This window comes from Diceros bicornis, unplaced genomic scaffold, assembly GCF_020826845.1.
Source record: "Diceros bicornis minor isolate mBicDic1 unplaced genomic scaffold, mDicBic1.mat.cur scaffold_67_ctg1, whole genome shotgun sequence".
Taxonomy (NCBI): domain Eukaryota; kingdom Metazoa; phylum Chordata; class Mammalia; order Perissodactyla; family Rhinocerotidae; genus Diceros; species Diceros bicornis.
The window spans coordinates 243,302-258,029 of NW_026691553.1; the positions used below are offsets into that span (position 1 = coordinate 243,302).

Sequence of the window (14,728 nt, forward strand, 5' to 3'; positions counted from 1 at the left end):
ATGCCGATGGAAGACGCCAAATTCAGTTACATTTGAATTTCAGACGTAGGACAGGCAATTTTGGGGATCAGTATATCCCAGATACTGCGTGGGACCTACTGATAACTTAAAAAGGTACTGATTTTTTTTTTTTTTTATCTGAACTTCAAATGTAACTGGGTGTCCTGTATTTCCGTTTGGTAAATCTGGCCACCCAGCCCGCGTGGCCCTGGCTGGCCTCTCCGTGGAGGCAGAGGGGGACAGGGAGCCGCCTGCCCCAGGGTGAGGCCAGGACAGAACAGAGCGGGGATCGGGGAGGGGGACAGAAAACTGGGTCTTCAAGGAGGCACAGCTTTGTTCCGTAAACAAAGGCTTCCCGGCAGCCCTGATATTTCCCATGAGATCTGTCCGCAGCCCAGCCCAGCGAGGGCGGGGCGGGGGCCAGAAATCCTGCCCAGGCCAGGGGCTTTGAAGCCAGCTGGCGGCCTTCCTCCCCCATTCTGCACGTAGCTCTCAACCCCCCTGCGTGCGGCCTCAACAAGCCGGATGGGCCTGGGGCTGGGGCTTCTGGTTGGCTCCCGGGCGGTTCTGAGGCTCCAGGCCCCAGGAGTGAGGTCCTCACCCACAACCCCTTCATCAGCAAGTCCCGGCCCCTCTGCCACATCCTTCCCACGTTTTCCTCCAAAGCCCCCCAAAGCTGGGACTCTGCCGGCTCTGCCCACCCTCCTCCCTGGACCTGCCTCCCCGGGCCAGACAGGCTGTTCCCAGACACACCGCTCACCCCTTACTGTGGCCACTGTTTCCTTGTTCTTGTCACCTTGTATGTCTTCGCGTCCCTGACCCCTTATCTAAAGCACATTACCCTATATTTAATTGAGATAATTCACACACCATACAATTCACACAAGTAAAGTCTGTAGCTCAGTGGGTTTAGTACATTTCAGAGTTGTGCACCCATCACCACATTCAATTTCAGAACATTTTCATCACCCTAGAAAGCAATCCCACCCAATCAGCAGTAACTCCTCACCCATATCCCCCAGCCCCTGGCAACCATGAACCCACTCTCTGTCTGTGGATGTGCCTGTTCTGGACGTTTCACATCAATGGAATCACACACCGTGTGGTCTTCTGTGTCTGGTTCTCTCACTGAGCATCGTGTGTTCAAGGTCCGTCCACAGTATAGCTGTGTCAGGGCTTCACTCCTTTTGATGGCTGTGTCGTATTCGAGTGTGTGGATGGATCCGTTGTGTGGATCCATTCATCCATCGATGGGCATTTGGGCTGTTCTGCTTTTTGGCCGTTACGAATCATGCTGCTGTGAACACTTACGTACAAGTTTCCACGTGGACGTGGATTTTCAGTTCTTGTGGGGAGTGGAATTACCAGGTCAGATGGTAACTCTGGTTTACCCTTCTGAGGCCCTGCCCATGTTCTGCGCAGGGGCTGCACCATCTTCCATCCCGCCACCTGTGCACAGGGCTCCGGTGTCTCCACTTCTCACCAGCACTTGCTGTCTTCCGCGTTCTCGCTGCGAGCTGTCCCAGCGGGTGTGAACTGCTGTCTCACTGTGGTTGTGGTTTGCATTCCCCTGATGGCTCAGGATGCTGAGCCCTTCTTCATGTACTTGTCGTCCGTTTCTGTGTCTTCTTTGGAGAAGCGTATATTCTGATCCTTCGTCCGTTTTTTAACAGGGTCGTGCGTCTTTTTTTTTATCCAGTTGTCAGCGTTCTTTATGTATTATAGATATAAGTCCCTATCAGATACGATTCACCGATATTTTCTCCCGTTCTGTGTGTTGGCTTTTCACTTTCTTCTTAGTATTCTTTGAGGCACAAAAGTTTGTAATGTTGATGAAGTCCTATTTATTTTTTCCTTTGTTGCTTGCGCTTTTGGTGTCACGTCTAAGAAACCACTGCCTAGCCCAGGGTCACGAAGATTACATGATCCTGTTTTTGCTTGAAATTGTCGTTTTTTAAAGTATTTGTTGTAAGACAAACCCCAGGGTAGGTCTTCCAGGCAAATATAGGACAGCCGGTTACACCTGAATTTCAGATAAATAGCCATACTTCCCTTGAATAAGTATGTCCCAATATTGCACGGGTACTTACACTAAGAAGTCACTCGTTCTCTGTCTTAAACTTAAAACTTAACTGCGTCCGGGTGTTTTTTTTGCTAAATCTGGCAGCCCCCCGCCCCAGGGCACACGTGCACCTGTTCACAGGGATCTCTATCGCCTCCTCTAATGCTTCTTTCTCTTTCGTGTCGTGACAGAACACACATAGTATAAATGGAGCATTTTAGCCCCTTTTGGGTGCACAGCTCCGTTCCAACAACGTTTCCGAAAGAACGAAGGGAAACCAGGCTCCCAGCCCCGCCCGCGCGGGCCCCCCCTGTTTCCTAGCAACGCGGCCACGCCCCAGGCCGCGGGGCGTGGCCTGCCCGGGTCACGTGGTGCTGCCGCCCCGGCTTCCGTAGCGCGAGCCTGCCCGGGCCAGCGCGTGCGTACGTGCACCCGTGCGCGTGCGCAGACGGCGGCCGACGTGCCTGCGCACCCCGCCCCGCCCCCGGCGCCGCCCTGCGTGCGCGCGCCCGGCCGGCCGCCCGGTTCTTATAGCGCCGCCGGCGGCGGTTGCGGCGGGGACGGCGGTGACATGGCGGCCGCTCTGGTGGTCGTGTTGGGGCTCGTGCTGCTGGGCGGCGAGGGTGGCTCCGGGCAAGGTGAGGCCAGCGGGTGCGGGGAGGCGGGCTCGGGGCCTGCGGAGTCCGGGTGGTCCCCGCGGTTTGTGGGGACTCGGGAGATTCCCGGGGGCGGCATGCGGGGGGCTTCCCGGGGTTTGGGGGGACCCTGAGAGTTCCCGGGGGCGGCAGTTGGGGAGGGGGTCCCTGGGGTTTGGGGGGACCCGGGGGGTTTCCGGGAGCGGCATGGAGGGGGTCCCCGGGGTTTGGGAGGACCCGGGGAGATCCCACGGGCGGCATACGGGGGGGTTCCCCGGCGTTCGTGGGGACCCGAGGGGTTCCCGGGAACGGCATGCCGGGGGGTCCTCGGGGTTTGTGGGGACCTGGGGGGTTCCCGGGGTCAGCAGTGTGGGGGGTGGTCCCGGGGTTTGTGGGGACCCGAGGAATGCCCGGGGGCGGCAGTGCAGGGGGTGGCCGGGGAGTGGGGGCACGCGGCGGGTTCCCCGGGGGCGGCATGTGGGCGTCCCCGTGGTTTGGGGGGCTCAAGCGGGTTCCGGGGGATCCCAGTGCCGGGGGAGTTTCTGTGGTTTGGGAGGACCCAGCGGGTTACCCGGTGTGGCAGTTCTGGGGGAATTCTGGGTTTTGAGGGGACCAGAAAGATCCCAGGAGTGGTAGTGTGGATGTGGGGGTGCCCACTGAGGTACTGTGGGGGGCTTGGGGGCAGTTCTGGGTGTCGCAGTGTTGTGGGTTCCCGTGGTTCGGGGGGACTTGGGGTGTTGCAGGGGGTCCCAGGGTTTGAGGGGGCTCAGGAGAGGCTGCGGAAAGTTCTGGGGGGAGCAGTGCTGGGTGGGCTCCCTGGGGTTTGGGGGGACCCCGGGGGCTCCTTGGGCGCAGTGCTAGGGGGATATCTGTGCTTAGGGGGCCCCACGGGCCTGACTAGGGAAGAACTGGAGTGAAGTCTGATTTTCTTGATTGGGGGAGGGGAGGAGCCCTGAACTGGCCTGACCCCCTGATGAGGACTCCTGGGGAGAGGATCTGGAGGCACCCCCACGCATCTCTCCAGGGAAGGGACACCCCCCCCCACCCCCCCCCACCCCCCGTCCTTGAGCAGCTGGAGCCTGGTGGCCTGGGGAGGCAGCTAGGGAGTGGGGCCCCTGCCCTGGGAGTGTTGGGGAGGGGTGCAGTGGAGAGCCCCACCCCCACCCCGGGGCTTTTGGCTCTCATTTGGAAAGTGGGTATTGTCCCCAAGTGGGTGCAGGAGCCACATGCTCAGGAAGCGGCCGCTCCCGGGAGCTGGAAGGGATTGTCATTCCTCCCGGGATTAGGTCCCGTGGGCCGCGCTGGGACCTGCCCCGTGTCCGCCCCAACACTGACCCCTTGCAGGGGCCCGCACGCTCTGCTTCTTCTGGTCTTGTCTGATTTCGGGGCCCAGAACGAGGTGGTGTTGGTGCCCCTTACTCTTGTTGCGGCGTGGAAACTGAGCCTGGGTCGAGAGGGGAGATGTTCAAGGTCGCCGTGTGCTGCCGGAGCGCAGAGGGCTGCTTGCAGACTCAGGCGGGCTGGGCCCCGGGCCCTCACGGGCGTGGGCCGAGGTGGGGGCGGCCAGACGTCTGGTGTGGAGGAAGCGGCTGGGAACGTGTGATAAGACCGTTTTTCCAGAAGAAAGCACGACGGAGAGGGATGACTCCTTCCTGTGCCGAGACTCGTTCTGCGGTTCTGGGTTAAAGATTTATGGTGCCCGGCGTGGAGGGGACAAAGTGCAGCCCAGAAGGGTCCGGGCTCCGGCGGCTGTCCCGAGCAGGGCTGGGAGGGGCTGCTGTGGCACACGCTTCACCCGGTTACCCCTGACCCACTTTAAGGTCTCGGTCCACGCCTCCTTCCTTATGATCAGAATGACCATTTATTGACCGCCTCCGGGCCGGGGCCTTTGGCCTGCGGCCAGCCTGCCCGCTGTCTGCCTGCAGATAGGAGCCTGCGGGCAGATAGGAGCCTGCGGGCAGATAGGAGCCTGCGGGCAAGGTGCGCGCGGGAGATAGGCCCCTCAGCCCTCTGGACGAGGCCCTCGATGGCCCAGCGGGTGGGAAGGCCTCGGGCCTCCTGCTTCTCCCAGGGCTGCGCCCGGGCCTCCCCTTCTCCCTGTGACGGCTCCACCGTTCCCAGGGGCTTCAGGGGGGATCTGAGAGTCGGGGTGCCGGCCTCTTCTCCCGGGGTGGGTGAGGGGCTTAGTGGAGTGTTCGCCTCTCCTGGACGGGTCAGTCCTAGGAGCTTTCTTCGGGGCCTCTGCCAGGGGCGGTTTCCTCCATTCGAGCATCGGGTGCCGAGAGGCTGGCACTCGGCTTCTCACGCCCTGCCGGGAGACCCTGGCCCTGCCCGGGCCTGTCCAGGGTGCCGTCGTCCTGCTGGGGCGGGCAGCGGTTTGCTAGCTGGGTCCTGCGGGCCGGTGCCGTGGTCTCTCTGGTCCTCAGGTGAGGCATGGAGGGGAAGAGCCTGGCTGGCGTCCCCTCCCGTCTGGGCTCCCGCTCTGCGGCGGGTGGGGTGGAGGGGCGCCCGACGGCCGTCCTGAGCGCTCCGGGGCTGTTTGCCACGAGGCCTCCTGCCCAAGCCCGGCCCTGCCCCGAGCGGACACACGGGAGGGGTGGCTGTTTTTAGATGAAGGTGACTTTACTGAGAACGTGGGCTCTGGTCATGTGGCCCGAGTCGAGTTCTCACGTCTCCAGGGTGGCGGAGGGCCAGGCGCCCGCCCTGCTCCCGGCTCTGGGGGTGGAGGCTCCCTGTAGATTCTGGGGGGTGCTCCCCGAGGTGGGCGGGGCCGAGGGGGCTGGAGGGCGTTGTTCCAAGCCTTTTCCATTGTGACCCCCGCTGGCCTTGTCCCAGCGGTGTTTCCACATCACAGATATAACGTTACCTGTAGCGGCAAGTGTCTGTGTGGTGATCCCAGTGAGGGCCACCACTGTTGTAACGCCTGAGGTGCCCCTTGGGGACACAGCAGACGTGGCTGCCTGTGCCCAGTCCACAGAGAGGGCGCTGTGGTGGGACGGGCGGCCAGGTGGCCCAGGTGGGGCCTGGCACGGTCCCCTGCAGCGTGTGGCCCTCAGGCCGGGCCGGGGTGTGGGCCTGTGGGTCCTCTGACCCCCGGGGAGGGAGGAGGGGTGGGGGCCCGCCCTGGGGGCGGCTGGGACGGGATCTGCCCCAGCTCCTGTCTGGCAGCCCCAGGTGAGGGCAGCCCGGGTGAGGGATGGGAGCGCAGTCGCGTCGAGGCGGCCGCTTGGGGAGGAGGCCCCGGCCTTCTTCCTGCCCTGAGTCACCGCCTGCGGTGCTGGTTTTGCTCTCGGGAAATCTTGGGTCCTGAGCAACATGGAGGCAGATCCTCCTGTGAACACGGCGCAGCCACAGAAGCTCCCAGCCTCGCGCCCTGGGCCTGTCCTGAGTCCACCCCCGGCCCTGGGGCCCGGGGCCGGCAGCCTGCTGTGCTGTGCTGTGTGCCCTGTGTGTGCGAAGACGTGCACATGTGTGCCGTCTGCATGTGTGCGTGCATGTGCATGCCCGGGAGCGGCAGAGGAGCCTCCCTGCCCTTCCTGCTGGCTCGCTGGGGTCCTGGGACTCGTGTCTCCGTGTCTTGTTTTTTGTGTTTTTTTTTAAAGATTTTATTTATTTATTTTTCCCCCAAAGCCCCAGTAGATAGTTGGATGTCATAGCTGCACATCCTTCTAGTTGCTGTATGTGGGACGCGGCCTCAGCATGGCCGGAGAAGTGGTGTGTCAGTGCGCGCCCGGGATCCGAACCCGGGCCGCCAGCAGCGGAGCGCGCGCACTCAACCGCTAAGCCACAGGGCCGGCCCCTCCGTGTCCTGTTTTAAAGGAAAGGCTGGCAGGTGGGCAGGGGTGGGGCTGAGGACTGGCCTCCAGTGAGCCCTGTCTACACGAGGAGGCCACCCTCTCCCCGACTGGACATGCAGCCAGGGAGCGAGGGCTCTCTACAGGCAGTCCAGAAGGGACAGGGTCGGGGCTGCAATGCCAGGACCTCAGAGTGCTGTCGTTCTAGAACAAGCCTCTCAGAGAGACTGCTGCTCTTCTGGGTTTGAGGTTCAGGTTTCCTAACGACTGGCCGGGTCTCAGGGGCCCTGCCCGCCATGAGTCAGGCTGGTGGCCCCTGGCTGTGGGGTGGGGGGCCTCCTCGTGCTGTCGGGGTGTTTTCACTCCGGATCGGGGGTGTGGGGCATAAGTGGAGGTTTGCTGTCTGTGGGTCCAGTTTACACTGGTGCTGAGGTGACCAGCCAGGTGGGGTCATGAGCTCTGAGCACTGCCTGGTTCCACGTGTGGGTTGTGTGGTTCACCAGATGTGCCAGCAGAAACCATCGGGTGAGCCGGGAGGATGGGGGGGTCCCAGGGTCCAGGAGGAGGCTGCCTGTGTGGCCGAGTCGTTCGCACAGTCTCGTGTTCCGCTGGTCACCTGAGCCATGCCGGGGGCTTCTCCCCACAGAGGGGAGGGCCCTGGGTAGCCTCTCAGTGCTGTCCTGGGGGCCTGGCCTTCAGGAGGGACGCCCGCCCTTGGGGCATGAGCGTGGGTGACGAGCCGGAGAGACAGCCGCTTCTGAGTGAATTGACCACGGCGCTGATCGCTCTGCCTCGAGGAGCCGGCTCTGTCCCAGGGGTGAGGGGTCCCCACGACACCTGCTCCAGCCCAGGATGGGGCTCAATGTGGACATGGTTGGCTCGCTGTGACCCCGATGGTCAGGGGTGGCCTGGCCGGGGTGGCCCTAGACCAGCAGAGGGTCCTGGTTCTGCTCCGTCCCCTTCCTCTGCTCTCCACTCCGCCCCGTCGAGTGCCCGCAGGTCTGGGCCCCAGAGAGGACGCTCCCAGAGCCTGCAGGCCGCCCTCCCCTTCCGGCTCTGAGGTTTTCACCTTCGATTCCTGGGAGAATGGCTCATGCTAATGGGGGGGTTGCATCGTTGGAGCCTGACCAGAGGGCCCGCTGGAGTCCACCCTCGGCGTCCGGGCAGAGTGTCATCTGTGCGGTGGCTGTGTGGCGAGTGTGAGGACTATGGGAGCCCTCGACCTTCCACGACGGGGCGGCTGGACCCCTTGACCTGCCATGCCCATGCCCGAGCACGTGTCCCACCCCCGGCGGCCTTACTCTGCGGGGGCAGGCGGGACCTGCAGGACCGTCCAGTCGGACTGGGGACCCGGGCAGGGGTAGATTGAAGGAGTTTCTGGTCGGCGCTGGGCTGGACCAGTGGTCCACGTCCTGGTCCTGGTCCGGGGCCCAGGATGGGCACTAGCTTCTGTCCCCACACCTGAGACCCGGCCACTTAAAACGCTTCCCGACACCGAGTCCCGCCCTGTGTCCGCGTGCTCACTCCTCAGACCGAGGCGCGGACTCAGGGGAAAGTGACCTTCCATTGCGATTGTGGACGGTCCAGCGGGGCCGTGCTCCTCTCCCAGGAGGCCCTGGCCGTGGGGGACGCGGGGCTGCTGCAGGTTTGCGGGGGCTGCGGTCTTCCCCGACCCTGGTGACCTCCCCGCCTCCGCCCCCAGAGAGCAGGATCACGACTTCCGTCGCTGAGGTGGGCTCCAAGACCCAGCTCAACTGCACGCTGAACAGCAGCTCCACAGAGGTCACCGGCCACCGCTGGCTGAAGGGCGGCCGGGTGCTGAAGGAGGACGCGCTGTCGGGGCTGAGCACGGTGTACGAGTGAGTGCGGACCCCGCTCACAGCTGTCCCGGTGGGGGGCACCGGGCCTCGGCCGTGGCTGCCACTGTGGGCCCCTCCCCGCTGCCCCTCGTGCTGGGACTTTTCCTGGTGACGGCCTCCGAGGTGGGCGAGAACAAAGGCTGTGGTCAGCCGACTCGCTGCGGACAGACGTTGGACGCAAGCTCTGCTCAGACCCTGGGCTGCAGAAGCCGGGGAGGGGGTCAGACGCCGAGGGCCCGGGGGCTGCTGGACGCCACGGCCTCCGAGACCCTCCCTCCTTCCCGGGGTGCGGGCGGGCACCGCCTCGAGTCCCGCGTCCCCAGCTCATGAAGGCCTCGGGCGCTCGCAGCCGCCCCCTCTGAGCCCTGGTCCTCATTGGGCCGAGCGGGTCCTGGGCACAGAGCCATGTTGTCCTCGGCCCTGAGGGCTGCTGGGAGCCGCGGCTCCACGTGGCCCGGGTCATTGAGGCGGCCAGCCCTCCCCTGTCCCCGTGCCCCCTCGGTGGAGTGGGCGGCGCAGCCCTCCTGCCCCCACGCAGCCAGCGTCTCCTGACCCGACCCCGGCGCCGCCTCGCTCAGCCCCGGTGGCAGCGGTTTGAGCATGGCTTGGACGCGCGCCCCTCACCCCGCGTCTGCTTGCAGGGTGGACGTGGACGCGGAGGACCGCCCGGGGGACTACTCCTGCCTCTTCCTCCCGGAGCGGCTGGGCAGGGCCAGCATCAGCCTGCAGGGTGGGCCGCGGGCCAGGGGCGGGCGGGGGCGGGGCCTGGCGGGGCGGGGGCGGGCTCGTCCCTTCCGGGTGGGGAGCCTGGCACAGAGAGGGATGCCTCTGCCCCGCCCGCAGGGCCCCCCAATATTAAGGCCGTGAAGAAGTCGGAGCACGCCACCGAGGGGGAGACGGTCGTGCTGGCCTGCAAGTCGGACTCGTCCCCGCCGGTCACCAGCTGGGTGTGGTACAAGCTGAGCGAGTCCGGGGACCAGGTGAGGGGATGCCCGCGGACAGGGGCCGGGCCGGGCCCCCCGCCCGGTCCTACAGGGTCCGCCCGCCCGCCCGCAGGTCATCGCCAACGACTCCCAGGGCAGGTTCCTGGTGGTGGACTCGGGGACCAGGACAGAGCTGCGCATCTCTGACCTGGACCAGGAGGTGGACCCCGGCCAGTACGCCTGCAACGGCACGAGTGCGGCCGGCAGCGGCCGGGCCGTCATCTCTCTGCGCGTGCGCGACCGCTTCGCCGCCCTCTGGCCCTTCCTGGGCATCGTGGCCGAGGTCCTCGTGCTGGTCACCATCATCTTCATCTATGAGAAGCGGCGGAAGCCGGACGAGGTCCTGGACGGTGAGCTCGAGCCCGCGCTCCCGGCCTCATCCTGGGGTGGGGGCCCCAGACAGCTCTCAGGAGGTGCAAGTCCCAGGGCGGGGGCCGAGGGCGGGGGGACGGGCAGGACAGACTGCCGCGAGGTCCCGGTCCGGGGGCACTGCTGACGGTCTGCTTTTGTTTTGCACGCGGCTGTGTCTGACAGATGAGGACGCGGGCTCCGCTCCGCTGTAAGTCCTGGCCGTGCAGGGGGTGGGCGGGCGGGGGGTCCCCGGCGCGTGGTGGCACGGGGGATGGCTGTTTGTCCTCTGAGCACCGAGAGCCCCCCTCGTGACCCCAGGAAGAGCAGCGGGCACCACGTGAACGACAAAGACAAGAACGTGCGCCAGAGGAACGCCAGCTGAGCGGCGGTGAGCCGCGGGGGGGGCTCCTGCTCCGAGGGCGGTGGGCGGGCCGCGGGCGGGCGGGCCGGGCTCTGAGCGCCCCCTCCTTGCAGGCAGCCGAGGAGGAGTCCGCAGAGGCCGAGCCGCGTGCGTCGGGAGCCCCGTGTCCCCGTCCCCAGCTCCACGTCCACTTCTGAAAGGAAACGCGCCCGGCTCAGCCCACACGCTCCTGTTTGAAGAGCCAAACCCGAGTTTCCCGCGTGTAGAGTTCAGTTCCCAGAGTCTTATTTTCCCACGGCAGCATCTCGTGGCCCAGGGAGCCCGAGTGCCCAGCGAGGCCTCGTCCCCGCCCCCGCCCACCCCTCGTGTCCCCCTGTGTTTCCCTCCCGCTGGGCCGGGCGGAGGGCAGGCTGGCCTTCCCCAGCTCCGGCCCGTCCACCTCCCGAGGCTGCGGCCGGGCGGGCCGGCGTCCAGTCACTGTCCTTTGTAGAAGGTCACAGGTCGGGCAGTGCGAGCATCCTGCGGACTGAAGCCAGAGCTTTCGGTCACGTGGTCGGTGCTGTGACCGGGTCGGCTCTGACCCCCAGCTACCGGCCCCGCAGTGCCCCTCCTTGCCCCCTCACTGCAGACCCCCTCACTGCATGCCCCCCGGGGGGGGGGCCGTTCCCACGGTCCCCCTCCAGCTGGCCCAAGGCTTCTCTCCACACGTCCTGACTCACAATAAAGGCTGACCACCTCGTCCTCGCTTTGTCCTGTCTGCGCCAGGCCTGGGTCTCAGCGGGGGAGCTGGTGGGGCAGCTGGCGGGCGAAGCCCCTGAGGGAGGCTGGGTGCTGGGGGGCTGTTCCCAGGACGAAGGATGAAGAGGGGATTCCTGCAAGTGCCCCCAAGAAGGGCCTGGACGAGGCCCGGGCATCCCTGACGGGCCAGGCAGCCCCGCCCTCAGCCGTCCTCGCCCTGCTGTCCTGGACAGAAGGCTCCCCATGGCCGGGGTGGTCAGCGAGGGGCCGGGGCTTCATTCTGATGGAGCCGGGGAATGGTCCCGGAGTCTGTCAGGCCTGGGTGCGAGTGCGGGGGGGTGGGGGTGCCTGGAATCGGGGCCCGAGAGCCCCCAGGGCAGGGCCGCGTGGAGGAGGGAGGAGGGGGACAGACAGCCTGCAGGGGGGCACTCTGGGGCAGGAGGTCACGGGCAGCCTCGTCAGGCACGCCCTCACCAAAGCCCGGCACCCAGCAGGAACCATTTAGGCCTCCCACCTGGTACAGGTGGGGTAACTGAGTCCCAGAGAGGGGAACGGGCTTGTCCAGGGCGCCCCCTCTGTGAACTGCTGCTGGCGGGGTGGGAGGAGGTGGGTCTGGGGGGCGTGGGCAGCTCTGCCCCAGTGTCCAGAGCAGCCGGACGTCAGGTCATGAAGTCGGCTCTTTTCAACGTCGGCAAACAATCCAGCCTCACAACCCGCAGAAGCCGCAGATGCCCGGCCCCTGGACGCGGTGGACCAGGGCGCCCTGCTGGCTGACCAGACGCTGCAGCGGGGGCCCCGAGGCCCCAGCAGTCAGCTCCTGCGGGAGGAGGAGTTCTTTACAGGGCCCGGCGCCTGGTGTGTCCTGCACCCCACAGCCTGGGAGGAGCCAGGCCCTTCCCCAGCCGCCGCCAGAGGGCGCCACGCACACACCAGGGGGAGTGGGGGGGACTTGTGGCCACGGGCGCCCCTCCCCACAGAGGGGCCTGGGGGCACCCGCCTGGCCCTGCGAGCCCCCAGCTCCCTGAGCCCCGGGTCCCGGGCGCCCACCCCTCCCCTCCCCTGGCGGGAGGATGCACGTCCTGCTCCTTCACTCGGCCACACTGACAGCGCCGATGGTTCACCGGGGCTGAGAGAGAAACAGACTCCCCAGGAACACCGCCGGGCGCCCTGGCCCAGCTCTGCCCCTCCCCGATGGCGGCCTCGACATCGGAGGGCGTGTGTGTGGCCTTCCCCTGCTGGGGTCTGTGTCCCTGCAGGAGGCGGGCCCCCCATCTTGCTTCCTGCGCCCTGGACCCCCAGGACCCAGCGGCTTGGGGCTCGGGCAGTGTGAGCGGCTGCACTGGGCTCCTCGTCGGCAGCAGAGGGCCCTGGAGGTGGACAGCGGACGGCCGACCTGTGGTTGGTTCACCCGGGACCCTCCCCCCGAGGCACTCGGCTCTCGCGTGCGGCCCTCCAGCCCTGCACGTGGAGAATCAAGCTGACGACAAAAGTACGGCCACACGGCAGGCGGCTTCCTACATTCCTCAGCACTAGAATCCTTGTTCATCCCTCCATCCAGCACGCGTTAAATGGGCACCAGCAGTACAGGGCCCGTGCCACTGGGGAGTGTTCCAGGCGACAGCCCGCTGAACCCTGCCTCAGTTTCCCCAGGGGTGGGACGGAGGAGTCACAGGGTCCAGTGAGGTCATCTGGCAGGTGCCTGGGGTTCAGGAACCGGGGTCTCAGGTCCAGGCGGCCGAGGGCAGAGGGGCCCCGCTGGGGGCCATCGGAGGAGCAAGGGCGCCTTCCCGGGCCCACTTGGAAACGCCCCATCTGCTCCTCTGGGCTGCCGGACAGGGCTGCCCGTCCCCTCCCTGGGCACACGGCACTGGGCTGGGGCCCCGAGAGGCCAGGGCTGCAGTGAGGGCCCCGGGGGCCTCCCCGAGCCCAGCCCCGCCCCCACCCCGGCGCCCTAAGAACGCCTCCGCCTTACGTGGGGGCCTCCCCTGGAGGCAGAGGGCAGAGCTGAAACGGAGTGGGGCAGGGATGTGGGGGTGGTCACCCCCCCCTGCCCCCACCACGGGCCTGGGAGGGTGGGCTCGGCAGGGAAAGGAAAATCCAGGTGGATCCAGGTCAGAACTGCAGATACTGGGGAAACTGAGGCCCAGGGGACAGACGCTCTGCTGAAGGTCGCCCGGCTTCGGGGCCGGACACCAGGGCTCTGCCCTGCACAGTGGCGTTTGCGTGCCACGCCCCTTCCCAAGCCGGCGGTAAACGGGGGCCCCGTCCCGCCCCCCGCGGCGGATGGCATGTTCAGGATCTTCATGGCAGTGGGTCTTCTGGGCCCCTCGATGGTCCAGGCGGCCGAGAGCTGGCCTGGTCCTGCCTTCCTGGTCTGACACAATGCTCACCTGGAGGGTCCCCACCCTGCAGGCTCAGGGCTCTGCCAGGACCTGCCCGACTGAGGAGGAAACGGGGCTTCGGTGCCTCGGCTGGGGAGGCTGGGAGGTCGGGCCGGGCTTGCAGGCCCGTGTGGACAGGGTGGGAGGGTCAGTGCGGGAGGCCGTGCCTGGAGCCCAATGATGCTGAGGAAGAGTTGGGGGCAGGCCAGACGGTGGGAGGAATGGGGTGTCCTCCCAAAGGCCGTGGGGGGTGAAGAGCCGTTTTAGGCCGCAGACCATTGTGAACTGACTCAGTTTTAACCCATCCACATGGTCCAGGCCCACCTGCCGTCTCTGGGTGCCCTCCTCTCCCCCACCCACCCCTGGGTTCTCAGTATCCCTTCTTCTCGCACAAGCCGGGCACCAGCCTGCCTCAGGGCCTTTGCACGGGCTGTGCCACCTGCCGGACGCTCTTCTGGCAAATGTCCGCAGGACACCGTCCCTCCCCACTTTCAGGTCTTCATGTCTCCTCCTCCGAGAGGCCTCCGGACTTCACCCCTAGCACCTCTCTCGTCCACTTCCCTGGCTCTGAGTCGTGTAGCTCTTACCATCTTCTAACGGATGACGTACCACCTACTAAACGTCACAGGTGCCATGCTGGTCATCTGTCTGTCTGTCTGCTCTGCCCAGGCCCACCAGGCGGGGGCCCGCTAGGTTCACTTCTGAATCCCAGGCCCTGGGGAAGTGCTAGTAAGTCCTTGTTGGATGAACGACTGGCCTGGGTGAGGGGAGAGTGGGTGGGAGAGATGGGGCGCAGCCTGTGGGTGGGCAGGAGTCCTCAGGACCGGGGACTAGGCCTCGAGGCTCAGAGTGGGCTGGGACCCCGTGTCCCCGAGTCCTCTGCCCCGAGGTCCAGGCCAGTCCCTGGGGGAGGAGCTGCCAGGCGCGAGGGGTCCTAAGGCTGGGCCAAGGGTCCACCTCCCGCCCTCAGCCGCGAGTCCCGGGGCCCTGGCGGCGTGCCCGGAGCGACATCTTCCCGGGTGAGCATAAAAGGTCCCCCTTCAGCTGGAGCACACATCTGCCTGGGGCGGGCCCGGCCTGGTACAGACAGCGCTGCCGCCCAGCCTCTCGCCGCCGCGGGACAGACGGCGGCCCTGCGCCCATCTGGCTGCCAGTCTGGCCGAGGGCGGCATGGAGGTGGCCCTCTGGGAGGCCAGACCCGCCTGGTGGGGGCACTGAATCCCCAGGGCTGAGGGCAGCCTGTGTGGAGGGGTGGGAGGTGATCCCGCTCAGCCCCCATTGTCCAGATGGGCCCATCCCTCAGTTGTTATTGAGCACCTACTGTGTGCACGGCCTCTCCGCCCTCACGGCCCGACACCTGGCGGGTGGGGGACCCAGCACCACAGAATGGGAAGTGTTGCGGCGGCTGGAGGGTCCCAGGAGAGGGGTTCCTCCCACAGTCCTCAAGGCCCCTGCTCTCTCCTCTGTCTCCATCACCCTCCTCTAGTGACACCTCCCTGGGGAGGTGACCGGGGCTAGGGACAGAGTCTCCCCTGTCACCTGACACTGAGAATCACCCCAAGCT

At 66.0% G+C, this 14,728-nt stretch overlaps 1 protein-coding gene across 3 annotated transcripts in view; it reads left to right on the top strand.

Annotated features, from left to right (window-relative positions):
* Positions 1–2,597: 2,597 nt before the first annotated feature.
* The window catches only part of BSG (basigin (Ok blood group)), a 92,832-nt gene continuing 80,701 nt past the window's right edge, over positions 2,598–14,728 (top strand). The window contains exons 1-7 of one of the 3 annotated variants that reach the window (XM_058537777.1): positions 2,598–2,700; positions 8,194–8,344; positions 8,992–9,080; positions 9,194–9,330; positions 9,407–9,683; positions 9,868–9,892; positions 10,003–10,084. In XM_058537777.1, the coding sequence (XP_058393760.1) occupies positions 2,634–2,700; positions 8,194–8,344; positions 8,992–9,080; positions 9,194–9,330; positions 9,407–9,683; positions 9,868–9,892; positions 10,003–10,066 (810 nt within the window). In that variant the 5' untranslated portion in view covers positions 2,598–2,633 and the 3' untranslated portion in view covers positions 10,067–10,084. Of the gene's footprint in view, positions 2,701–8,193; positions 8,351–8,991; positions 9,081–9,193; positions 9,331–9,406; positions 9,684–9,867; positions 9,893–10,002; positions 10,085–14,728 lie in introns of those variants that run through there. The other 2 variants (XM_058537776.1, XM_058537775.1) reach the window with 2 other exon arrangements.